Below are 27970 nucleotides of genomic sequence, written 5' to 3' on the forward strand. Positions count from 1 at the left end.
AAAGGTAATAGGTCTGGGCACCTGCGTGGTGCAGTCGATTAAGCAGCCAACTCTTGATTTCATCTCAGGTTCATGATCTCAGGGTGGTGAAATTGAGCCCTGCCTCAGCGGGGAGTCTACTTGGGATTCTCTCTCCCTCTGCCCCTCCCTCAACTTGAGTGTATGTGCACGTGCATGCTCTCACTCTCTCTCATTCTAAAAAATAAATAAATAAATCTTTAAAAAAAGAAAAGATTCTCCCACTCTCTCTGCCCCTGCTTACTCACACACTCTCTCTCTCTCCCTCTCTAAATACATAAATAAAGGTAATAGGTCTTTTATTTTCTGGCTATCAAAAGAGGATCATTAAAAAGACTATTAAAGTCAATAAATCTATGGCATAACTTATTCTAAAAAAGAGAAAGCAAAAATACAATATGAAGGCTGTAAAAAAACACCATTGGGACACTTTGGTTAAGTGCCTTGGGCTAGGTCATGATACCAGGGTCCTGGGACCGAGTCCCGAATGGGGCTCCTTGCTCAGTGGGGAGCCTACTTCTCCCTCTGCCTGTTGCTTCCCCTGCTTGTGCTCTCTCTCTCTCTCTGACAAATAAAATCTTAAAAAAAAAAAAAAAAGAAATACCATTATGGTTTCTACTACATTAAAATAATGAGAAATCAATGAATAACTTTGAGCCTATATATTACATTATAAAATTTAGATTAAATGCACAAATTTGTTGAAAAAAACAATTTGCCAAACTGACACAACTAGAAATATAAAATTTATATAGCTCTATACCTATTGCAGATATTGAATTTATAATTAAAAACATTTTCATGAAAAGAACTTTAATCCAATAAGGCTTAATTCTGAATTCTCCATATATTTTTGGGAGAAGAAAACACTGATTTACACACAAACTTTCCAAAGAATTGAAAAAGAAGTAAAACTTCTTAACTTACTATATGAGACCAGGATAGCCTTGATATCAAACCCTTACAGAAACCTTACAAGAATGGAAAATTACAAGTTAATTTCTATCATAAAGACAGATTTTTAAAATTCTAAGCAAACTGTTAGGAAAATAGATCCAGTCATATAAAGGATAATACATTACAACCAACCAAGGTTTATTCCAAGAATGCAATATTGGTTTATTATTAATAAATCAACCAATGTGATTCATGATTTGAATAAAATAAAAGGATAAAATCATATGATCACTTCAATAAGCAGAGAAATATATGATAAATTTAATACCCATTCATAATTTTAAAGATCTCTTAGTAAATTAGAAAAGGAAGGAAGCTTCCTTAACCTGACAGGACCTCTGGGGGAAAAAAATGTATCTCACATTAAATATAAAAAACTTTCTCTCTGAAATCAGAAATAAAACAAGACTATCATCACTTCAATTCAACAATGCCACAAAGCCATAAAACAGAAACTATATGATTAGAAATTTTAAAAAATAAATAAATAAAATGAAGAGTATTGGAAATGGCATAACAGTGTATGTAGAAAATATAAAATAATATAAAAATGTGAGATTTCAAAACAAAATTTAGCAAAGACACTAGCTACAAAGTTAATACAAAAATTAGTTTTATATCTATATACCTGCAAAAAATGATTATAAAATGAAATTTTTAAATGCTATTTATATTAGCATCAAAATACCAAATATCTAATGAACTTGTACAAAATATCCCCACACACACATTAAACACACATAAACAGAGAGAAAAAAATAAAATAGATAGAAGGATATATCATGTTAGCAGACCAGTGTTTATGGATATATTGTCATTATGTTAATAAATCCCATATTGTTTATACAGTAAATAAAAATCCAAGTAAAATTTTGTCAAAATGTCAATATGCCTCATATTTTCTGCAGATTCAATAATACCACTTAAAATAAGAGCAGAGTTTTTTTGGTAGAAATCGACAAGCTGATTCTGTAATTTCTATAGAAATGCCAAGGGCCAAAAAGAGCTAAATTAATCTAGAAGCAGAAGAACAAAGGGGGAGAACTTACACAACTGTGTTTCATTAAAATCAATTCAACAATGCCACAAAGCCATAAAACAGAAACTATATGATTAGAAATTTAAAAAAATAAATAAATAAAATGAAGAGTATTGGAAATGGAGTACTCCATGGAGTACTCCAATGAAACAGAATGAGAGTCTAGAGATAGGCACAAATATACAGTCACTTGGTTTACGACAAAGGTAGTACTGCAGAGTAGTAAGAAAAGGGTGGTCTTTTTATTAAATGGTGCTGTATATGTAGAAAATCTAACTGGATTTACATATGGAAACAATTAATATCAGCTCTGACATTACACAATACTCAAAAATACAATTTCAGATAGATTAAGATTCTTAATGTGCAAGTTAAAACAAGGAAGCTGCTGGAACTATGGCAACCACTAATCAGATATGGCTATTTAAACATAAGCTTGAATTAATTTTAGTAACATTAAAAATTCAGTCCTGCAGTTTCACTAGCCACATTTCAAGTGCTCAGTAGCCATATGTCCTATATATGCAGATATAGAAAATTTCCAACATACAGAAAGTTTCATTGGACAGCCATGTTCTAGCAAATAATATAGAAGCATATCTTCATGACCTTGAAGTAGGCTACATTTCATTAAAAGGATAGAAAGAGTACTAAGTAAGGGCACCTGGGTGGCTCAGTTGTTTAAGCAACTGTCTTCGGCTCAGGTCATGATCCTGGAGCCCCGGAATCGAGTCCCGCATCGGGATCCCTGCTCAGCGGGGAGTCTGCTTCTCCCTCTGACTCTCCCCCTCTCATGCTCTCTCTCTATCACTATCTCTCTCAATAAATAAATAAACATCTTTAAAAAAAAAAGGATAGAAAGAGTACTAAGTAAAAAGAAAATATTGAAAATTGGATCTCATTAAAATTAGGAATTCCTGTTAATCAAAAGACATCATTAAGAGACACAGAGTATCTCTATATACTACTATGGAGTGATCATAAATTTATATTTTTAAGTAAAAAAACCAAAGTGGAGAAGAATATGTTTGGTATGTTATAATTTATCCTAAAAAGCAGAGGATAGACACACATATATATTTGCTTATATATATACATATATGTATATGTAAAAAGAAATAGTAAAAGGATAAACCATAAAATTTGATTACTTGTAAGAGGAAATAAGGACTAAAGTAGAGGAACAGACATAGTAAATACTAGACTTTTCTAAATACACTTTCTTATAAATTTATTTTGGGACCATTGTAATATTTTACATAACTATAAAAGAAAATTAAATTTTAAAAAGCAAGACCTATTTTTTAAAGTTTTTATTTAAATTCCAGTTAGTTAAAATACAGTGTAATATTAGTTTCAGGCCTAAATTTGAAAGCAACTTAAAATAAATGAACCTAACTCTGTATGTACTTGGCAGCTTAACTACAAAGAGATGAACTCTTCCAAGATACTTTAAAACACGATGATTTGTACATGCCTAGTACAAATGAAAATAATGACAAAAATATTAAACCGATACTATAATCATATTGTTGGTGTAGTGCTGGTATTGTTTTCTAGGTCTGTTGTTTGAGCAGTGTGGGTTAACATGAGTAATTAAGTTGGTATAAATGAAAACTGGGATTTTTGTTGTGGGAAAGGAGACATATACAATACTGAGTGAAATTAGCCAGACACAAAAACATAATCATACTATATGATTCTCTTTTTATGGTGTTGGAACTCATGATAATGGTTATCTTTCAGAAGAGAGTAATGATAGATGGCTGGGGTAGGGGTGGGTTGCTGGTAATTCTCTACTTCTTTCCCTCTGTGGTGGTTATGTGATTGGGTTGGCTTTGGATTATTCATGAAGCTGTACACTTATGATATATGAACTTTTATGTTACACTCCAATTAAAACTTTTTTTTAGATTTTTTATTTATTTGTTTGACAGAGAGAGGCACAGTGAGAGAGGAAACACAAGCAGGGGGAGTGGGAGAGGGAGAAGCAGGCTTCCTGCTGAGCAGGGAGCCCGATGCGGGGCTCCATCCCAGGACCCTGGGATCATGACCTGAGCTGAAGGCAGACGCTTAATGACTGAGCCATTCAGGCGCCCCTCAATTAAAAATTTTTAAAGTAAGATTTGCGTGAAGCAGCTAAAACTATGCTTAGTGGAAATATATAGCTTTTTATTTTTTTTAAGATTTTATTTATTTATTTGATAGAGAGAGAAAGAGTGAGAGAGCACAAGCAGGGGGAGCGCAAGAGGGAGAAAGAGAAGCAGGCTCTCCGCTGAGCAGGGAGCCCAATGCGGGGCTCAATCCCAGGACTCTGGGATCACGACCCCAGTTGAAAGCAGACGCTTAACGACTAAGCCACCCAGGCGCCGGAAATTTATAGCTTTTTTAAAGAAGATTTTATTTATTTATTTATTTTGAGAGAGAGAGCGGGAGAGAGCGAGGAGAGGAGCAGAGGGGGAGGGAGAAGGAGAGAAAGAGAGAGAATCTCTAGTAGGCTCTGTGAGCTGAGTTAGGGCCCAATACCAATCTCCATCTCATGACCCTGAGATCAGGAGCCTGAGATCATGACCTGAGCTGAAACCAAGAGTCAGTCGCTCAACCGACTGAGCCACCCAAGCGCCCCAGAAGAAATTTATAGCTTTAAATCCATATATTAGGGGCACCTGGGTGGCTCAGTCGGTTAAGCGTCTGCCTCTGGCTCAGGTCATGATCCCGGGGTCCTGGGATCGAGCCCCAAGGCGGGCTCCCTGCTCAGCGGGGAGCCTGCTTTTCCCTCTCCTTCTGCCTCTCCTGCTTGTGCTCTCTCTGTCAAATAAATAAATAAAATCTTTAAAAAAAAATCCATATATTAGAAACAAAACCTGAAAATCGGCAAGCTAAATAAGCAGGTAGAAAACAAAGAGAGGGCCGCCTTGGTGTCTCAGTTGGTTAAGTGTCTGCCTTCAGCTCAGGTAATGATCTCAGGGTCCTGGGATGGAGCCCCACGTTGGGCTCCTTGCTCCTCGGAGCCTGCCTCTCCCTCTGCCTGCCGCTCCGCCTACTTGAGCTCTCTCTCTCTCTGTCAAATAAACAAAATCTTAAAAAAAAAAGAAAACAAATAGAAAATTGAATACAAAGAAAATATGAGGAAGGAAATAAAGTTAAGAGCAGAAGTTAATAAAATAGAAAGCAAACATACAAGAAATAGAATCCCAAAAGTCAAAAGTTAGTTTTTGGAAAGGCTAATATAATTCATAAACTACTTCCCAGTCTAGTCAGGAAAAATGAGAGGTGACGATAACTAGCATCAGGCTTGAAAAGGGGAATATCACTATAGATCCTACAGATGTTAAAAAGATCATAAGAGGACATTATTAACATCCTCATACCAAAAAAAGCTGAGATGAAATTAACATATTTTTGGGAAAGACAATTTACAAAACAAGAAAAATTAAAATATAAATAATTCTATTGCTGATAAAGAAATATAATTTCATGACTTAAAACTTCCCCACAAAGAAAACTAAGGCACAGAGAACATCACTAGTGAATTCCACTAAATATTTAAGAAAGAAATATCACCAATCTAAATAAACATGTTCAGAGAATAAAAAAGAGAGAAAAAAAAAAAACCTTTGAATTTGTTTAATAACCTTGACACCAAACCCTTATAAGAAAGGAAAATGACAAGCCCATCTTGAGTGTTAAGTATAAAGGCAAAACCCACTATGAAGATGTCTTAACTAGTTGTTTTTATTTTGCATGAACCTCATTTTTAGACTAAACAAAACAGCTGTAATCTTTGCTTAAAGATTCTAAAGAATAATGTGCATGAATTCAGAGAACATTTTTGAGGGTATGTCATTACAGTTCTTCTAAGAAAACAGTATATATGTAGATGGCAACCAGATGGTTCTAGAACAGCCAAGAATTTAGGATGAGACAGAAAAGTTTTCTTTTTCTCTGCAGCACAGGAGAGAGAAGATGTGATTGCATATTCATTCCTAGATTCAAAGACAAATTCCAGATGAATATAAAATGACCTTCTGTGTTTTTAGCTTGAGGAGGAAATTGTTATCCTAATTCTTTTCTTTTTCATAAACGCAGTATAAAAGAGACATGCAATTTATTTATATCCTGAACCATTCTCCTCTTGTCAATTAAAATTGGGAACAAAGTGAGCAACCACTTTTATGATTTAGTTTTTGTTTTTAAGAATAATCTTTACCCACAAACTCCTTACTTCCCATAATACTTCAGTCAGAACCCTGGCCTATAATCCACATGCACTTGACATTCTTCCAAATGTTAATTATTTCTGATACTCATATTATATCCATTATATCCAATGTAAAAGCCTCTTTGCAACTTAATCCATCTTCACCCTAACCCAGCAAAATGTATTTAGTCTCTGGAATATTATTGTTTTCCTCTAACTATAAATGTTGAAGGCAACAAACACCAACAGATCTTTATCAGTCACATTGTTAAAATTTTCCCATTCATACATTTCCCAGGCATTGCTTTTTCCTTCTTGTTATTAAGGCATTCAGTGAACACTATGCCAAGCATTCTTTTCTAAAGAATCATGATTGGGGGGCACCTGGGTGGCTCAGTCATGAAGCGTCTGCCTTCGGCTCAGGTCATGGTCCCAGGGTCCTGGGATGGAGCCCCACATCAGGCTCCCTGCTCAGCAGGAAGCCTGCTTCTCCCTCTCCCACTCTCCCTGATTGTGTTCCCTCTCTTGCTGTGTCTCTCTGTCAAATAAATTTAAAAAAAGATTTTTATTTATTTATTTGACAGAGAGAGAGAGCACAAGTAGGCAGAGAGGCAGGCAGTGGGAGAGGGAGAAACAGGCTTCCCGCTGAGCAGGGAGCCCGATGCGGGGCTCGATCCCAGGACGCTGGGATCATGACCTGAGCCGAAGGCAGACGCTTAACCGACTGAGCCACCCAGGCGCCCCTAAATAAATAAAATCTTTAAAAAAAAAAAAAGAATCATGATTGGATCAATATGCAATTGGATAGGAAGAAGAAAGTAATAAAATGACTGGGTGAATTACAAATACTCCAGCTATCTAGAAGTTATTTTATTCATGCTCTTATACATCATACTTTCTTTATATATAAGGAAATATCCAGTCCATAAAATTATTATCAGACAATGGACTACCTAAAAAATGAAATATCAACATTGATGGAAAAAGACTTCTCAAGTGGATGAATGGGATGGCACAGTATTCCTGAATGTATGAACAGTTTATCTTTGTTACTGTCACTCATTTAAGTTTAAAAATTTGGTGGCAAGGGATATTTTTCTCTGTTATTAGTTATATTTATCCTTTCATTTATTTTTTTAAGTAGGCTCCATGCCCAACATGGAGCCCAAGGTAGAGCTTGAACTCACAACCCTGAGATCAAGACCTGAGCTGAGATCAAGAGTTGGGCGCTTAAACAACTGAGCTACCCAGGCGCCCCTACATTCTTCCTTTTAAATAATTTTCTAACTCCCAGATCCATTTCCTTTCAAGTCTGCTTAATATGTGTTTTTCAAACAATACCCGACTCCCAAACTTCAGACATTACTGGTATTCTCATCTCTCTTTGTTATAGAAAACAATGAAATAAAAGAAATTATGAATTTTCTTGATAGGAAGAGCATTTACACATTACGTGTTTTGATACCTGAAATACTAACATTATAGTGCACCAATTTTCTCCCTTAAAATTAACTGCATTTTAATTTGCATCCACTGTGACTTTCACAGTACAAAAACGTGCATTCCTACTAATCACTTTGTTATCGAGAGGAACTGCAATCATATTTAACAACAGAACACAGCATTGAGGTTTTTCAAGCTAGTTCTAGGACCAGAAAACCCCACTATTTTGTTATTTAACTATTATACATGAGGAAGAAAATAACCATTGAAATAATATATTTGAAAGTGATCTTTAAACTGTTAAATATATATACATATAAAGTGGAAAAGTGAGTTAAATCTTTGCCCTTGATGTTGAACTCTTCCCTCAATGTTACCACCCAATTCATACATTAGCAAATGTATTTATTCTTTCATTCAGCAAGCATTTACTCTCATATATTACATTCTATTATGTCATGTGAGAATATCAAATATGCAAAACTATAATGCATGTAAATCTATTTTATTTGCAGTTAACATCATTATTTGAGGAGAATAACTTATAACTCACTTTTCCCCTATTACCTGGAATAGTAAAACAAGGAATCTTCCATTCTCTTCCCTAATCTCTGCATACCTCCTTCCCTTGTTTCCATGATCTCTATGAGAAGTCAGAAAGTCATATCGTAAAATTGCTAAAGATTGTCCTCACTCTATTCAAAAAGTTTCTGAAATGCAAAGGGCCACTATGGATACCTTTAAGTATTTGAATAATTTAACTTTCACTAGATGCATTACTCTCAAATATGGTATTTACTTATTTTAAAGTATACTGCCCTCTAAAATAATAAGAAAATTAAATCCAAGTTGAATGGACTTTGAATGGCAAATGCACCTTGAACACACTAATGTTTCTGATGTAACAATTTCCTTTCAAGCACTGAGTAATATACGGAATTGTTGAATCATTATATTGTACACCTGAATTGAATATAACACTGTATGCTAACTACACTGGAATTAAAATTTAAAAAACTACTCATCTTTTATTTGTGAAATATATCAATAAAAACACAAAATTAAAGGTTGTCAAGTCCTACACCGAATGGTTTGATCTTCTTTCTACCAATACAAACAGGTGTTCTGAGACATGCTTATAATTTCCATATACTGAGAAACACTGTATGGAGCTATTAGCTATGTTTTAGAGTGTCATTCTCGAAAAGGACTACTCTGTCAAAAATGGCATTTATTTAAAGTATGACCTAGAAAATATGTTGCATTGTATTAGATGGTGTATCATTCAAGATTTAATTCAAATGCCATCTCTACCATCATGCCTTCTCTGACTCCTTCCTCCTTTCCTAGATGTTCTCTCACAGTCTCTCTCTCCCTTCTTTGAACACCCATTGCAATTTATTTTTACATTTTTTAGGTTATCATCATTAAATCATATATTGTAATGGTTTGAGCAAATGTCTCATCTTCCATGATATCATGCTTATGTTATGCAAAGAGTAGTGTATATTTTTCATTCCCACTTTTGGTGTCAGAATGTCTTACACATATCTGTTGCACAAAATAGTTTTTTGAATGAAGGGATTTATGCTTTAAATAATTCCTTAAACAAATTCCCAAAGGCAATTAAAAACTTTCCAGGTCATTTATTACCTGTACCAGAAACTGGTGCCTTATTTCTTAATTTTAGACCTTTATGCTGTATTACTTTTATTGTTCTTTGATGGTTTTGAATTTCTTACCCTTGTTTCTCAAAAATAAACTATAAACTCCTTGGACAGTCTTTTAATACTTATATATGCCCAAAATTCTTAGCACAGTGGGTGCTAAGCAGGAGTGTTCAATTCAGTGGAATAAATGTTGCCGAAGACTCACCTAAGAAGCATTTCAGAACACAGCTAGCAGTCATCTCCTGGCCAAGGGAATCAAATCTCCAAAAATTTGCTTACCATGGCATTGACATTTATGTGATCCCCTTTCCTATTCCGAATATGAATGCAGGATATTGGCAAATTCAGTCCTACCCCCGTAGCCAGATTTCTCAGGTCAGCAGTACTGTATTCCCCACGCAACAGCAAACTGTTATTATCGGAACCAAGTCCTAGAGAGGCCTGATAGAGATAGGTCTGAGAAAGTCTCTCAACTGTAGTGACGTCTACTGTGGCTGATAACATACAAGGGCTCGAAGCCATCTTCCTCGCATACCTCAGTTCCTCTGGGGAGCGACAGCACCTTTGAGAACAACAAACTGGGCTCTGGTTCACCTTGATGCACAAAAAGAAAAGTAGCCACCCCAGAAATAAAAAGGAAATACAGGCCAGAGCAATTACTAAGTACAGGTTCTGGGTAGAAAGGTGGCCTCCTGTTTCCCAGGTATCTTCAAAGTCTGGAAGGACCTGAGGGACAGAGTTGCTCAACAGTACACCCAATGTGACAGAAGAGGAAAGTGATGGGTCTCCCTGGTCCCGAACCACGACCACCACCCTCTGTTTAACCGCATCACTGGGAAGAATTAATCGGGCAGTTCGGAGCTCTCCCATACTGGCTGAAATTCTGAAAAGGCTGGAGTCAGAAGCCTGAGAAATATGGTAGGAAAGCCAAGCATTAGAGCCACTGTCTGCATCCTCTGCTACCACTTTTGTGACCAAGTGTCCACTTCTGGCAGAGCGGGGCACAATTTCCACGGGAACAGAGCCATTTCTGGGCACGGGAACCAAGATGACTGGAGCATTGTCATTCCTATCTACCACAAACAAGTTCACAGTCACTGTTGCACTCCTGGGAGGAATGCCACCATCCCGGGCTTCCACTTGGAAATGAAACCCCCTGAGCTGCTCAAAGTCAAAGGACGTTTTGGCAATGATAGCCCCGCTGGATGATTCTACTGCCACCAAGCTAGAGGCTGTCTGCCTTTCAGAGATAATATCCAGCAGCTCATAGAAGACAAGGCCATTCTTCCCCAGGTCGGGATCCTGGGCAAACACACAGCCTAGAGAGGCCCCAGGACCATTGTTTTCAGCCACAAAAAGTTCCTGTTGTGGTTGAGCAAAGCTTGGTGAATTGTCATTCACATCAGCAACAGACACAGTCAGTGTCCTGCGGGTGCTCAAGGGGGGTGAGCCACCATCTGAGGCAGTGATCAGGACCTGGTATTCGCTGACCTGCTCCCGGTCCAGCGGCCCATCAGTCAGCAAGCTGTAGTAGTTGTCAAAGGAAGCCTTCAGCTTAAAAGGGCCTCCACTGGACATGCTACAAACGACCTTACCGTTGGGACCGAGATCCTCATCCCTGAGACTGAGGAGAGCAATCACTGTGCCAGGCGCAGCGTCCTCAGAAACTGAACTGGACGGAGTCAGGAGATTCACCTCGGGGGCATGATCATTCACATCCATCACTTCCACCAGCAGTTTGACAGTACTAGCTAAACCGAAGGTGCCCTCATCCCTCGCCTCAATGTACGCCTCCAACAACGTTTCAGGTGGACCTAGTGAAGCAGCTACCCGCACCTCCCCAGTTCTAGGGTGCACGTGAAAGTGGTGTCGCAGCGCTGCTCGCGTGCTGTTGCTTAAGGAGTACCGGATTTCCCCATTGGAGCCTTCATCCGGGTCCGAGGCCTGAACTCGTAGTAACACAGTCCCGTTCGGTGCAGTCTCTGGTACCTTGGCGCGGTACACCGTGCGCTCAAATACAGGCGCATTGTCGTTTGTGTCCACCACTATGATGGTAACTCGTGCGTCTCCGGAGCGCGCGGGCTGCCCGCCGTCCCTAGCGCTGAGCACCAGCTGGTGGGTGGCGCGCTGCTCCCGATCCAGCGCTTTCGCTAATACCAACTCCGGGTATTCACTGCCGTCCACCTGCGATCCCATGATCAGGCGAAAGTGCTGGCTGGGGCTCAGACTGTAGCTTAGGACCCCGTTGCTTCCCTCGTCAGCATCTTGGGCATTAGGGAGAGTAAAGCGGGCTCCCGGCATCAGGAACTCGGGGATGTGCAGCTGCACGTCGCCGGCAGGGAAGAAAGGCGAGTTGTCGTTGGTGTCCACGACGTGAACTCGCATCGTGTGTAGCTCCAGCGGGTCCTCGAGCACCAGCTCATAGGTCAAGACGCAGACAGCTTTGGTCTCGCACAGCCGTTCGCGGTCCGCCGGCTCTAGGACCACCAAGCCACCGCTGGCCAGATCCACCCCGAAGTAGGGCTCGCGGTGGCCGGAAAGGAAGCGAAAGTTCCTCAAGGACAGAGCGGCCGCTGACAGCCCCAAGTCCGCGGAAACATTGCCTACGGCTACGCCCCGCTCGGTCTCCTCCAACACTGAGTATTCCAGCTGTCCGGCGGCAGAGCCGCAGGAGACCCACAGACATAAAACCGCCACCTTCCAGCCCGCCATCCTCCCTCTCGGCGTCCTCGCTCCACCAGCAGTGACCCAGGACCATGCTCCGGACTCCCGGAGAGCACGAACCCTAGGAAAGAGCAAGGGCCGGCCGCCCGCCACAGCGGGCTAGAAGGGCACAGATCGCCGACGTTCGGCCTCCTGAATATACTGGCATTGCCCGGGACTGGCGGGCTGGAAGGTCTGCTCGCCGGACTGGAGCTTTGGCAGCCGTCTGGGAAAGCGGGGCTGGCCGGTGCGGAGGAGCGCAGCGCCGCCTAGGGGTGCAGAGACGAGGTAAACGGCTCGGGCTAGGGAGGCGCCGTCTCCATTCCCCGCTGGCTGGGATCTGTCCGAAGTCCCGGCGGCCCGCGCCGGGCGGGGCAAGGAAGAAGCTCGGGGAAATTAACACATCTTCCCTCGACCGGCGTTTCTAAGGACAACGCCCTAAGACCGGCCCCGTCTTAACCTCCACAGACGCCGCCTAAAGACTGCTCGTAGCTAGGGCTGAGCTCGGCTGGGCTCCTCTCGCCACTGTTTGACCGCGGAACGTCTAGTGCCGGGCGCTCGGACCCCCAGAACCCCTACAGTGCCCGCGAGGAGAGCGGAACTCCCAGAAAAACCGCCGGGCGGTGGCGGCGAGAGGCGGTATCGGGACCCTGAATGACCACGCCTTCGAAGCTTAAGGAAACAGGAGCCCCCAAATTAAGGGCTGACGTGCATCGCATGCTGGATTCCCAGCCTCTCTGCTGCGGGTTAAAGTCTCTCCTGCACCCTTTTTTTACACTAGGAGCCAAGAATTCAATAGAGGCGACCAGCGAGGGGCAAATTGGGGAATAGGGTCCTCCTCAAGCTTCCCCGGCACTCTGGCTTTTCGAGGCACCCGGGTGGGTGAGTGCAAGGCTTACAGTTCGTTTGGCTTTTGTGGGTCAGCAGTTTCTCTTTCCCCAGGAGGCCCTACTACGGAGTGCCTCACAAGCGGCCCTGGACGTTCTGGATGAGAGGTTAGAAACCAGTCCGTACAAGCACCTGAAACTCAGAAAGACTGACACTCATCCCCAACAGGACGTGCGAAGTGGAGTGGGAAGAAAGTAATTGAGATACTCTCCAGAGTGTGACCAGGAAACTATTCTGTAAATTTACTCTCTGTAAATATTTAGAAAATAGCATTGAGGCAGGGTAGGAACTGACTAGCCGCCCCTACGTTCTCCAATTTCGTTTTTAGGCCGGTCCCCTGAAGGGAAATAGGGATATTGATCAGTTCTATGAAAAACATCTCCGAGCTACAAAAAATATCTCCAGATTTCGCCTTGCACCCTACAACCAGGGGATTTCCCTGAGGGGGTAGGCGAGCTGAAAAAAGAGAGTGCCTTCAAAAGACTATTAAACACTAAATTTCTTAAACTTCTTTTAATACAATTGCAGGGTCCAAAGCCCCAGGAACCGACATTTGAAAGACAAAAGCTGAATACTGATCAAGAATTGAAGCTTTCAGGGCAATGTTCATTCTTTCTTTCTTTTAAGATTTTACCCATTTATTTGTCAGAGAGAGAGAGAGAGGACACAAGCAGCAGGAGCGGCAGGCAGAGGGAGAAGCAGGCTCCCCGCTGAGCAAGGAGCCTGATGTGGGACTCAATCCCAGGACCCTGGGATCATGACCTGAGCTGAAGGCAGACACTTAACTGACTGAGCCACCCAGCCATCCCAGGGCAATGTATTTTCTGGTCAGAAAACTGCCTAGAAGTGTTGATAATTATTGAAGCTGAATGCTGTATACAAGGGAGCTAATTACACAATTCTCTTAACTTTATTGTATGTTTGAATACTTTAGAATACTATCTTAAATTGCTGATTAAAATGAGGGGTGGGGTGGCAGGCTGTTCCAGCATTCTGGTTTTAAAACTGAAAGTGGGATTGGTAAATTCATTATGCCACTAAGAACCAATCACCTCCCTGGAACAATACAAACCCAAACCCTTATCTCTTCCAGGGAAGCATGGCAAGCAGCAACATAAGGCAATTTAAGTAGTAAATGCTCTCCACTAATTTGTCTTTCTGAGTTAAGGAACCAAGAAAATCACTGACACCAAGTCTTGGATAAAACTAAAGCAGAAAACATGTCAGCCCTGTGAAGTGTTACGTAGGGTCATAAGTATAGCTATCACGGGGAATGCTCATTAGGATGTGAGATAACCCATAAAAATTAAATTTATTCACCAAATTTCAGAACCAAAACTAATTATCTACTTCAGTGCCAGAGATTAGGATTTGCATTTCCTCATTTTCGTTTAATGCTGCCAGCTAAGCTAACAGCTTTGGGGTGTAAGGTTATACTTTTCACTTTTCCATTAGCAGCAGATGAAATACATCTGGAGAGACTAACTCAACTTTTGGAAGGCCCCTGATTTTAAGACCTGCAATCAAGTTTCCAGTTATACTGGGTTTAGGATTTCTAAGCTCTGTCTAGGAGGACAGTATGTGTGGTGGATTAGTAAGTGGGGAAAAGGAAAAACTCATACTGAGAATCAACATGAAAAATCTTGACAAAAGCTCTTCCCCCTTCACACACCTCTCAGACTTCTGGTTTCCTCCCCTTTCCCATTTCTCTGTCTACACTGCCACTGATGATTATTTTCAAAGGATTTAATTTCTATCAAGAATAAGTGAATAGCACTCACCTTGTGGGATTTGTCCTGCCATCTGCCTCCCTATCTGTAGGCAAACCTGGGGTTTGTGGGAAAGCAATATTTAGGAGACATTTGGGATATTTAGATATCCCAAAGATGAAGTCTCAAGAGTTTTTCCTTTTGTATAAGATAACTAGGTGAACATTAACTCATAAATCGATAAAACTTCTCTTTGGCAGAACCTAATATTTCATTTTGCCATTTTATGCCATTTTCCATAGTTTCCCCTAATTCAGGCATTTTCAAGCTTTAATTAGGCACAAGTACAACTTTAAGTGGACTCAATACAGAAACAGTCTTAATTTCTGCTTGGGTTCTATTGCCAAGACTTACAATTATAAAGCTCTCCCAACCAAACTTGGCCTTAAGTTATAAATTCAAAAGATTTCTAGCAATAATGCATAAGCTCCTACTAGAGATCTTGCAGCCAAATGAGAAAATAGTAAATCTGATACATACCACAAAAGTGACGAGGGATGGAAGCAGAAAAATGTTCACATTTAGCCCAGAAGGCCTGCATAGTTTTAATAAGGCTCAAATACATCTTTAAAGGGTCTCATGACTGCCTGTATATCTCACTGATAGTTAATATTGAACTGGATGATAAGCACCAGAGAAATCTTGCAAAAGTAGTTTTATGAGTAGAAATTCAAAGAAATATTTATGATCTAATACTCCCTGCATGTCCCCTCCCGCTTCAGCACTAAGCATATATCCACCAGCTTCATACAGCCACAGTGCAGCTGTTTCTGCCCAGGGGCCCTGTCCCCTCACTACTTAAATAAATTACTAAGTCGCACCATATTGTATCTCAAGAATTTCTTGGCCCTTGTGCTCAACGACCCACAACAAAAGAATATTGCACTTAAAACAAAATTAAGATTTGATTGATTGATTGATTTGTCAGAGAGAGCGCGCACAAGCAGGGGGAGCAGCAGGCAGAGGGAGAAGCAGTCTCCTTCAATGCGGGACTCAATCCCAGGACCTCGGGATCATGACATGACCTGACGGCAGATACTTAACCAACTGAGCCACCAAGTATCTCTAAACCAGATTTTCTTAGTGCTTAAAATTATTCCTTGGGAATATATTATCTACTTAAACTAAATTTAAAGACATGATATCAGCATAACATTAAGCACATTTTCATCCTATAAAGGCTGATGAAGTGTCTAAAGCAAGTCTTCTCACCCCCCCCCCCAAATCAAGTCTAACAGAGGAGGAGTTCTTTGGGGGTAGAGATCTATATTACTCAAATTTTGTTTCTTAAGCATCTAGCTAGGCTCTGGGCACACAAAATAAGTGGCTAAAGCACTCTCAATATACAACATCCTATGTCACTTTTTTTTTTAACTTGCATCCTTTACCAATAACACATTACTACAGAATTTCTTTCTCAAATTTCTAATCCCAAAGAGCTAGTTTTTCTCCATGACATAATACCATATAAAGTATCTTGAACTTTTCTTCGAGAATCTTCACTCTGACTCTATGTTGTGTTTGCTCACTACTTTTTATAATTATGTACCAATTTTCCAAAAATTACCTTTTTCTAAAAATCTTTTTCTAGGGGCGCTTGGGTGGCTCAGTCGTTAAGCATCTGCCTTCGGCTCAGGTCATTATCCCAGGGTCCTGGGATCGAGCCCCGCATCGGGCTCCCTGCTCAGTGGGAAGCCTGCTTCTCTCTCTCCCTCTCCCACTCCCCCTGCTTGTGTTCCCTCTCTCGCTGTGTCTCTCTCTGTCAAAAAAATAAATAAAATCTTTAAAAAAAAATTTAAAAATTAAAAAAAAATAAAAATCTTTTTCTATTTCATCTTCAAAGTGTAGCCCTCAGAACCTAAAGTCATACTCCAGGTTGGCCACATCTGACATAAAAAGAGATCTTTTTCTCCTTTATAAGAAGAACATATATTAAGGCATGTGGTAAGGTGGGGGTATAGGTCCTAGCAAGAATAGAAGAAGGAAAAGGAACAAAAACAGTTTTTTCATGCGGTCCCTTCAGTTTCCCTGTCTTACACATGCCTTAATGTATGTCCTCCTTGTAATAGTCAAGGAGTTAATGATTTCTTCAGAGTCTTCCAGCACAACAGATAACATCTAAGGAGTGACCAAGAGAGGTCGTCACAACTGTTTTCCAAGACCACTGACTCCAGAGCCTCAGTGACTTATGGAGGATGTCTAAGAACTCATCCTTGTTTTGATCAATTCCTGAATGTCTGAGGGGACAGACCACTGTCTTCAATCCAAACCCTAAATGCCAAGCAAAGATTAGATTCTCTCTCTTTCCTTTCTGAGTCTCCCAGACTGTCTGTATCTGCTCTCTCCATGAATCTTCAATAAACCCTGCTCTCACTTCCTCTGGGCTCATGTTTGATCTCCATCCTGTGTGAAGCCAAGGACCCTCTTGGCTGGTCCTGTGGGACCCCCTCTGCATCCTTGGACCCAGCCAGCCTGCATCACTTTCATTTTAAATATTACAAACCAAGGAACAGAGTCTAAAATTGCATCTAGCTCATCACATACTTTTTCATGATGGATTGAAAACTAAAATTCACACCTATTTCTTCTAGATGCTCTTAAGCCACAGATCAAAAAGTCCTGGACTTGTGTACTTTTTCTTTTTACTTCAATTTGCTGAATATCATTGGGTTAAAAGTTAACCTATCTAGTTCAATCGCATAATATATTTTATCTACATTCAAATTTTGTATTGCTACATATTTGGTAAGCAGTCACACTAGATCTTCCTCTGAGCTGCAGATGAAAATTTTCATCAAGTGTGGCTGAAAAGGAAGGCCTGCAACCATTACCAACCAACCAGACATCGGTTTATTAGTGCTTAACCTGAAATAAAAATCTGACAAAGACACTCTATCAACATTCTCCAGAAAAGACTCTACATAAATCTCACATTATCGTTTCAAAACATGCTAAACAAAATATTACTAGATCATCATTATGATAGATGCTTAAAAGAAATTTGATAAAAATTTGACAGCTGTCACAAAACAATGACCATCTTCATTTTATTTATTATTTAAAGATTTTATTTCTTTATTTGTCAGAGGAAGAGACAGAGCACAAGCAGGGGGAGCAGCAGGCAGAGGGAGAAGTGGGCTCTCTGCTGAGGAAGGAGCCCAATGCAGGGTTCAATCCCAGGACCCTGAGATCATGACCTGAACCGAAGGCAGACGTGTAAACTGACTGAGCCACCCAGGCATCCCAAATCTTCATTTTAAACAGTAAAACACCAGAATTATTTCCACAAAAAATCATGAGCATAACAAGACACTTCACGTCATAGTTATTATTCAATACCAACTTGGATATTCTGGTCAACATAAGATAAAGAAATGTGTGTGTTTGTGTGTGTGTGTGTGTGTGTGTGTGTGTGTGTTAGAAAGAAGGATAACACATATTGTTAGATGATAAATCTATAGGTAATATAATTTTCTACTCATAAAATCCCAGAAAATTAGAACTAAAAAGAGTTCAGTGACATGATTAGCTTTCATCTTTGATGAAACTCTATAAAACACTTGAACTTCAATCATAATATATATGAAAAGAAGTTACCAAGTGCCACAAAAATTGGACCATGATGTGAGAAAATGCTAAGAGTGAATTCCTGCCACTGGAGACTTGGGAAGCTGGTAGACTGGGGTTTCCCAGAGTAGTGGTTCACACTGAAATGCAAAACAAATGATTCCTTGTTTGGAACTACAGGAATGCAAAATTTGCCACCCCAAAATCTGTCTCTTTGGCTGGTGTATTATTTCAGGCTGGTTATTTTTTCCCAAGTTTTCATTTAAATTCCAGTTAGTTAACATACAGTGCAATATTAGTTTCAGGTATAGAATTCAATGCTTCAAAGTTATATACGACAACCCATGCTCATCATAGGCTAGTTATTTTAAGAAACAGAAGACTCAAGAAGTTTTTTGTTTTTTGTTTTTTTGTTTTTGTCTCCCCTCTAACTGCCTAAAAGAATTTATAGGACCTGTTCCCGGAAGGCAGCTATCACCATAGATAACTGCAGCATAATATGAACTAGAATGGTAGACAGGGAAGAAGCTAGCAAGGCCTGTTTGATCAAAGTCCTCCCAATGTCATATTTTTTTTGGATGGCCCAGCACACATTTGTTTACCAAACATTTACTCTTTCCATTCTTCCTATGAAGTTCCTTCTTCCCCTTTGAAGCCTTAGACCCTACCCCTTTCTGTTTAGTTCAGAAAGTCATATATGTACTTTATTTTGTCTGTCTTTGGAATCTCTAATGTTTATGTGGATTCCCTGTATGTATGCAATTAAATTTTATTTTCTCCTGTTAATCTGTCTCATGTTAATTTAATTCTTAGACCAGCCAAAAGAACCTTGAAGGTAGAGAAAACTTTTTCCTCCCAAGACTGAAACAAAAAGATCTAGGTACATAGGCTGAATCTGGCAGGATTCTCCTATAATCCTATTTGTCAGCACAAAATATAAGAGAAAGCAGGATAAATGTGACAGAGAGCAGAAGCACTATTATTTCAAGAGTGAACCTAAGGTTGTATGTAGTAAGGTGAAGAGAAAATTCTGGATAACAAATTGCTCTGCAGCTGCCAATTCTCAGCAGCTGGAGGTATGTAAAAGCTAAGGTACACACAAACCACTCTACCAAACAGTAATAAGGATACCTTCATGTTAGTCCAGAGCACTGCTGGCCCATCCATTTACATTCTCCACCTGCAGATAGCTAGTCTTGAAGGAACTCCTTTCGAAAATGAGTCGTAATCAAAAACAAGCCAAAATGGGATCTCCATAAATACTATAAGAAAGATTAGAAAATAAACATGTACATCTGTCTCACTGCCAGAGTCACAAAGGGATCTTTCTTGGATGTTCACTGTGAGAACTTGGTGGGATTCCTTACTACATCCCTAGATTCACTCTTGGGCAGAATTATCAGACTAGATATTAAAATTACAAGGTCCAACCATATGCCATCTACAGAAGGCACCTTTGGACTCAAAGATACAAATAAGTTGAGGGTAAAGGATGGAAAAACATATATTATGAAAAAAGCAACCCCAAGAGAGCTGCAGTGGCTATACTAATATCAGACAAAAATATTACTAGAAATAAAGAGGGACATTTCATAATGACAAGAGTTTGTTAGGAAAGTATAACAATTATAAGCATATAGACAGTTAACAACAGAGCCCCTAAATACATAAAGCAAAAGCTAACAGAAATGAAAGAAGAAATAGACAATTCAATACTAAAAGCTGGAGATTCTATTTTTATTTTTTTTTTAAGATTTTATTTATTTATTTGAGAGAGAGAGAGAGAGAGCACAAGAGGGGGGAGCGGGAGAGGGAGAAGCAGACTCCCTGCTGATCAGGGAGCCCAATGTGGGACTCGATCCCGGGACTCCAGGATCATGACCTGAGCCGAAGGCAGTTGCTTAACCAACTGAGCCACGCAGGCGCCCAAAGCTGGAGATTCTAATACCTTACTTCCAGCAATGGATAACAACTAGGCAGATGATCAGTAAGGAAACAGAAGGCTTTAAAAACACTGTAAACCAACTAGACCTAAAAGACATCTACAGAATACTAATCCACTGACAGCACAATATACATTCTTCTCAACTGCATACAGAACATTCTCCATAACCGACCACATGCTAAGTGTCAAGCAGATGACTGTGCACCAGTTATCAACACCAAAGGAGGACTCTAAATACTTTCTGCCCATTGCATCTTGGTATCAGAGTTGCCAAGAAGAACACAGTACAGTCCAGCAGGATGGAACAGCATTGTACTTAGGTAGAGAAAGACAGAGCAAGATCAGCTTCAGTATTGGGCATCAGTACCCCATGGCCAGTGGGTTTCCCCTAGAGGCTGTTGCAGGGCAATATGCCTACATGCACCCCTCTTGTAACATAGTAGAAAGATCTTTTCCGCTATTCACAGAGGATAGATACAACAGTGGGGTTGGCCAGGTGCCACATGATTCACGTGCTCCAAGCAGAGACAAAAGAGCTTCAGTGAGCCTGAAACAGGGAAAGATATTCCCACACAAGATGATAAGCCTAGCACTGGCTGTGTAGACTCCATTTCTTGGTAACGAAGGGTTCCAAGCCCAAGACCCATTCTTTTTTTTTTAAGATTTTATTTATTTGACAGAGAGAGACACAGCGAGAGAGGGAACACAAGCAGGGGGAGTGGGAGAGGGAGAAGCAGGCTTCCCACAGAGCAGGGAGCCCGATGCGGGGCTCGATCCCAGGACTCCGGGATCATGACCTGAGCCAAAGGCAGACGCCTAACGACTGAGCCACCCAGGCGCCCCCCCAAGACCCATTCTTATCTGACTGAGTGAAAGTTGAAAGACTGAACATGAGAGTGCCCTTCCCAACACCATGCCATAAAATAAGCTTCAATAAGTTTAAAAAGACTGATACCATACAAAATGCGTTCTCTGACCATAACAAAATGAAATTAGAAATCATAACAAAATGAAATGTGGGGAATTCACAAATATGTGGAAATTAAATCACATATGCTAAAATAACCAACGGGTCAAAGAAGAACAAGGAAAATTAGGAAACACTCTGAGATAAATGAAAATGAAGACACAATATATGAAAACTTATGGAATGCAACTAAAAGTGCTCAGAGGAAAATGCTGTAATGTTGACACTGAAAAGGAAGAAATATCTCAAATCAATAACCTAACCTCTTACTTTAAGACGCCAGAAAAATAAAAGCAAACCAAATCTAAAGCAAACAGAAGGAGAGAAATAATTAGGATTAAAGCAAAAATAAATGAAATAAAGAAGGGAAAAACAGTAGAGAAAGACGACAAAGCCACAAGTTGGTTCTTTGAAAAGATCAACATAATTGACAAACCTTTACCTAGACTGACCAAGAGAAAAAGCAAGAAAATGAAAATTACTAAAACCAGAAATGAAAGGAGACAGTACTACAAACATTAAAGGAATAAAAAAGATAAGAGAATACTATGAACAATTGTATGCCAATAAATGAGTAGTTTATTTTTTTTTAAAGATTTTTTATTTATTTGACAGAGAGACAGCGAGAGAGGGAACACAAGCAGGGGAAGTGGGAGAAGGAGAAGCAGGCTTCCCGCTGAGCAGGGAGCCTGATGCGGGGCTCGATCCCAGGACCCTGTGATCATGACCTGAACCGAAGGCAGACGCTTAACGACTGAGCCACCCAGGCGCCCCTTAATGAGTAGTTTAGATGAAACAAACTCCTAGAATACACAAATACCAAAATTGGGTAAAAAAAAAGTAGAAAATCTGACTGGACATATGAAATGTAAAAAGATTGAAATAGTAACATTAGAACTACACAGAAAAAAAAAAAGAACCAAAAGGCATCATGAATGAATTCTATCAAACATTTTAATAAATATTAATAGCAGTTCTTTACAAACTCTTTCAAAGAATAGAAGAGGAGCAAGGGGCAATTGAATGTCTCAGTTGGTTAAGCATCTGACTCAGTTTTGGCTCAGGTCATGATCCCAGGGTCCTGAGATCGAGTCCCATGTAGGGTTCAGTGCCCAGTGTGGAATCTGCTTGTCCCTCTCCCTCTCCTCCTCCTCTCCCCTGCTTTCTCATAAATAAACAAATAAAATATTTTTTAAAAAAGAAAAAAAAAAGGAAGAGGAGCAAATACTTCCTGGCTCATTCTGAGGGTTATATTACCCTGATACCAAAACCAAAGACATCACCAGAAAAGAAAACTGCAGACCACTATCTTTTATGAATATAAACACAAAAATACTCAATGGAATACCAGAAAACCAAATTCAGCAATATATAAAAGAAATTATATACCATCGCCAAGTAAGAGTTATCCCAGAAATGCAAAGTTGGTTTAATATCTGAAAATCAATAAATGTAATATATCTTATATATTAGTTTGCTCAGGTTGTTGCCAAAAGAGAATAGGAATTCCCAGCCCTTATTTCCCCACAAAAATACCATGAACAACAATATATGGACCAAAATTCCTTTATGAGGATTCCAGAATCCAGTTACGAAGCTGGAGTACCCCAGGTGAACACAAGGCTGAAATAGGTGTGCTGAAACAAGTACAAAGAATACTTTTACTTTGCTCACATCAGCCCCTCACCCACGCTGGCACACGTCAGCACCAAGAAAGAACACCCTGGCTTGCTATTTCACCTTCAAGAGGAAAGAGGAGAACACAGCATGTGTCCAATGTATCAGCTTCTCAGAAGGCTGCCTAAAGGACTAGTTTCTATATTGCTTCAATCAGAGAACTGATCAAACTGGCATCATTTGGATGCCTGAAGGCTATGGAGAACAACAAAAAAAAAACCAAGGGGACAGCTTGCTCCTTCGGGAAGGAGGGAGAAAAGTGAGGGTGTGTCCAGACTTTAGGGTTTTTGGAAAGCTGCCTAAGAAGCTGGTATCTGTTTTACCTGACTTAGGGTGCTGACAGGAAACTAGCACACTTTGAATGCCTAGTGACCACTGAGAACAAGGGAGAACAGCTTACTGCTGTAGAACCAGAAAACTGAAATGCTGCAGATAGACACTAGAGGGAGCAACAAAGATCATTTTAAATTATCCAGTCAAAAGGAGCGCTATAGGAAACAAACTGGGGGCTGCTGGAGGGGAGGGGGGTGGGAGGATGGGAGTAACTGGATGATGGGCATTAAGGAAGACATGTGATGTAATCAGCACTGGGTGTTATATGCAACTGATGAATCACTAAATTCTACTCCTGTAACTAATAATGCACTATATATGTTAACTAAATTGAATTTAAATTAAAAATATTTTTTAAAGGAACAAAAACAAAAAATAGTGAAAAGGAATAAAGAAAAACTATGGGACATACAGGACTTATGGGACACCTTTATTTTTTTATTTTTTAAAGATTTTATTTATTTATTTGACAGAGAGAGAGCACAAGCAGGGGGAACAGGAGAGGGAGAAGCAGGGTCCTCGCTGAGCAGGGAGCCTCATGCGGGGCTCCATCCCAGGACCCTGGGATCATGACCTGAGCCTAAGACAGATGCTTAATTGACTGAGCCACCCAGACGCCCCAGGGACACCTTTAAAAGAAACTATCACTGGAATCTCAGAAGAGAGAAAAGGGTAGGAAGCTTATTTAAAGAAATAATGAGAGAGAACTTCTCAGACATGGGGAAAGATTTGGACATCCAAGTTCATGAAGCTAATAGGTCACCCCAAAATGTCAATCCAAAATAATCTTCTCTGAGATGAATCATAATAAAACTGTATAAAATCAAAGGCAAAGAGAGAATTTTAAGAGCAACAAGAGAGAAAAATTTCTCTCTTATAAGCGAACCCCCATTAGGCTATCACCAGAAACACTGCAGGCCAGGAGAGAATGGGGTGATATAATTCAAAGTGCTGAAATAAAAATAAACCACCAACAAAGAATACTTTATGCAGCAAAGTTATCCTTCAGAAATGAAGGTGAGATAAAGACTTTCCCAAATAAACAAAAGCCTGGGGAGTTCATTGCCATTAGACCTGCCTTACAAGAAATGCTGAAAGGAGTTCTTCAAGCTGCAATGAAAGGATGATAACTAGTGATAACTAGTAACATGAAAACATATGAAGGGGCTCCTGGTTGGCTCAGTTGGTTGGGCATGTGCCTTCGGCTCTGGTTGTGATCCCGGGGTCCTGGGATAGAGCCCTACATCGGGCTCCCTGCTCAGCAGGGGGCCTGCTTCTCCCTCTCCCTCTGCCGCTCCCACTGCTTGTACTCTCCTGCTCTCCCGTTCTGTCAAATAAATAAATAAAATCTTTAAAAAAATAAAGATTTTATTTATTTGACAGAGAGAGACACAGCGAGAGAGGGAACACAAGCAGGGGGAGTGGGAGAGGGAGAAGCAGGCTTCCCACAGAGCAGGGAGCCCGATGCAGGACTCGATCCCAGAACCCTGGGACTATGACCTGAGCCGAAGGCAGATGCTCAACGACTGAGCCACCCAGGTGACCAAATAAAATCTTTAAAAAAAAAAGAAAGAAAACATATGGAAACATAACATATGCTGGTGAAAGTAAGTATAGAGTTGGATTAACAATACCCAATATTGTAATATGGTGGTGTGATAACCACTTTAAGACTTCAATACCCCACTTTCATCAATGGATAGAACATCCAGACAGATAATAAATAAGAAAACATTGAATTTTAACTCTACTTTAAACCAAATGGACCTAACAGACATGTACAGAACATACCCACCAACTTCAGTAGAATACACATTCTTCTCAAGCACACATGGAACATTGTCCAGGATAGAGCATATGTTAGGTCACAAAATAAGACTGAAATCATACAGAGTAGCTTTTCTGACCACAACCATATGAAACTAGAAGTCGATAACTGGAGGAAAACTAGAAAATTCAGAAATATGTGGAAATTAAATAACACACTCCTGAAAAACAGTGGGTCAAAGATGAAATCAAAAGGAAATAATATTTTGAAACAAGTGAAAATGGAAACACAACGTACCAAAACTTATGGGATGCAGCAAAAGCAGGGCTAAGAGGGAAGTTTATAGCAATAAATAACTATATTAAGAAAAATGATTTTGGGGAACCTGGGTGGTGCAGTTAGTTAAGTGTCGGATTCTTGGTTTCCACTCAGGTCGTGATCTCAAGGTGGTGATTTCAGGGTCATGAGATGGAGCCTGGATAGGGTTCTGTGCTCAGAGTGGAGTCTGCTTAAGACTACGTGCACCCCAATGTTTATAGCCGCAATGTCCACAATAGCCAAACTGTGGAAAGAGCCAAGATGTCCATCGACAGATGAATGGATAAAGAAGATGTGGTATATAAATACAATGGAATATTATGCAACCATCAAAAGGAATGAAATCTTGCCATTTGCAACGACGTGGATGGAACTGGAGGGTATTATGCTGAGCGAAATAAGTCAATCAGAGAAAGACATGTATCATATGACCTCACTGATATGAGGGATTCTTAATCTCAGGAAACAAACTGAGGGTTGCTGGAGTGGTGGGGGGTGGGAGGGATGGGGTGGCTGGGTGATAGACATTGGGGAGGGTATGTGCTATGGTGAGCGCTGTGAATTGTGCAAGACTGTTGAATCACAGATCTGTACCTCTGAAACAAATAATACATTATATGTTAAAAAAAAAAAAAGAAGAAGAAGAAGATAGCAGGAGGGGAAGAATGAAGGGGGGGAGTCGGAGGGGGAGATGAACCAGAGAGACGATGGACTCTGAAAAACAAACTGAGGGTTCTAGAGGGGAGAGGGGGTGGGAGGATGGGTTAGCCCGGTGATGGGTATTAAAGAGGGCACGTTCTGCATGGAGCACTGGGTGTTATACGCAAACAATGAATCATGGAACACTACATCAAAAACTAATGATGTAATGTATGGTGATTAACATAACATAATAATATAAATAAATAAATAAATAAAAAGGTTCATTAAAAAAAGACTCTATCAGCTCCTCCCCCCTGTTCTCCCCTGCGCTCTCTCTCTCTCTCTTGCTCTAAAATAAATATGTCTTAAAAAAGAAAAAGAAAAGGGGGCGCCTCGGTGGCTCAGTCAGTTAAGCGTTTGCCTTTGGCTCAGGTCATGACCCCAGGGTTCTGGAATCCAGCCCCGCACTGGGCAACCTGCCCAGTGGGGAGTCTTCTTCTCCCTCTCCCTTTGCCCCTCCTCCCCTGCTTGTGCATGCTCTCTCTCTTATTCTCTCAAATACATAAATAAAATCTTTTTTTAAAAAAGAAGAAAAAGAAAAATGATCTCACTTATGTGGAACCTAAAAAAACCTAAAAGATACAGAGAACAGATTGGTGCTTGCCATTTGCAGTGGATGAGAGTGGGCAAAATGGGTGAAGGTGAGCAAAAGGTACAAACTTCTGGTTATAAAATAAATAAGTAATATACAGAATAGTACTATAGTTAATAATACTGAATTGCATATTTGAAGGTTGCTAAGAGTAGATCTGAAGAGTTCTCATTACAAGAAAAAAATTTTGTAACAATATATGGTTATGGGTATTAACTAGACTTATTGTGGTGATCATTTCCCAATATATACAAATATCAAATAATTACATTGTATACCTGAAATGAATACAATGTTATGGGTCAATTATATTTCAATTTTTCAAATAAACTTAAAATTAGAAATAAATGTTTATTATTTTAATTAATGGATGTTCCATATAAAAATTAAGATCTTCCTAACTAAACATGGAGACTATAAAATCCATAAAAGAAAAATAAACATATTTTAATATAGAAATATAAAAAACACTTTTACATGGCAAAATATACTATAAACAAATCAATATAAATTGTATAGGAGGAAAAAAATTGTGAAATAGGTAAAAGATAAAAGTTAATATCTGTTTTTTACAAAGAACTTTCCTAAACTGAAAAAAAAAAAACTTTTCAAATAAAAATGGGCACGAATTTAAATGACAAATCAAAGAAAACCAAATACAAATGACAATATGCTCAAATTCACTGGTGGTATGTGGAATTAAAATTAAAGTTACAATGATATATAAAACCACTATTGAGTTTAGAGATAAGAAAGGGTGCTCATTACTTGCTGGTGGAAATTAAAAGTATGACAAAATTCTTGGAATGTACTCTAGCAACACATTTTTTTTAAAGATTTTATTTATTTATTTGACAGTGAGAGACACAGTGAGAGAGGGAACACAAGCAGGGGGAGTGGGAGAGGGAGAAACAGGCTTCCCGACCGAGCAGGGAGCCCAATGCGGGGCTCCGGGGGCTCGATCCCAGGACTCTGGGATCATGACCCGAGCTGAAGGCAGACGCCTAACGACTGAGCCACCCAGGCGCCCCTCTAGCAACACATTTTAAAATTAAAATTATTAATACCCTTTGATGTGTCCGTTCCATGCCTGAAAGTGAATTTCACAGAAATAAAAGCACCAATATTTTAGAAATATGTAAATGATAGTTCAGCATGGTTTATGAGGGCAAAAGAACACTTGAAACAAAGTGCTCATCAACAAGTGAATAACTGAATATATTAATGATTCATCCTGCATTATGAGGTACTAGACAGCTATTAAAGTATCAGATTTGTGGGGATTTCCAAAGACATTGGTGATTGAGAAGTGTAAAATGCATTATCTATCCTAATAAACTTTCTAAAATAAACAATAACAAAAAAATCCATCAGATGCATGCACGTGTGGAGCAATTAAGTGACTGCAAATAA

General features: G+C 39.8%; 1 protein-coding gene across 6 annotated transcripts in view; it reads right to left on the bottom strand.

Annotated features, from left to right (window-relative positions):
* Window positions 1-27970, bottom strand: part of LOC118555470 (protocadherin alpha-C2) — a 124840-nt gene that overhangs the window by 70617 nt on the left and 26253 nt on the right. The window contains exon 1 of one of the 6 annotated variants that reach the window (XM_036123638.2): window positions 9608-12807. The exons of the other annotated variants lie outside the window; for them this stretch is intronic. Within the exon in view, the coding sequence (XP_035979531.1) occupies window positions 9608-12040 (2433 nt within the window). The 5' untranslated portion in view covers window positions 12041-12807. Of the gene's footprint in view, window positions 1-9607; window positions 12808-27970 lie in introns of those variants that run through there. 6 annotated transcript variants of the gene reach the window in all.

This window comes from Halichoerus grypus, chromosome 2 (assembly GCF_964656455.1).
Source record: "Halichoerus grypus chromosome 2, mHalGry1.hap1.1, whole genome shotgun sequence".
NCBI lineage: Eukaryota > Metazoa > Chordata > Mammalia > Carnivora > Phocidae > Halichoerus > Halichoerus grypus.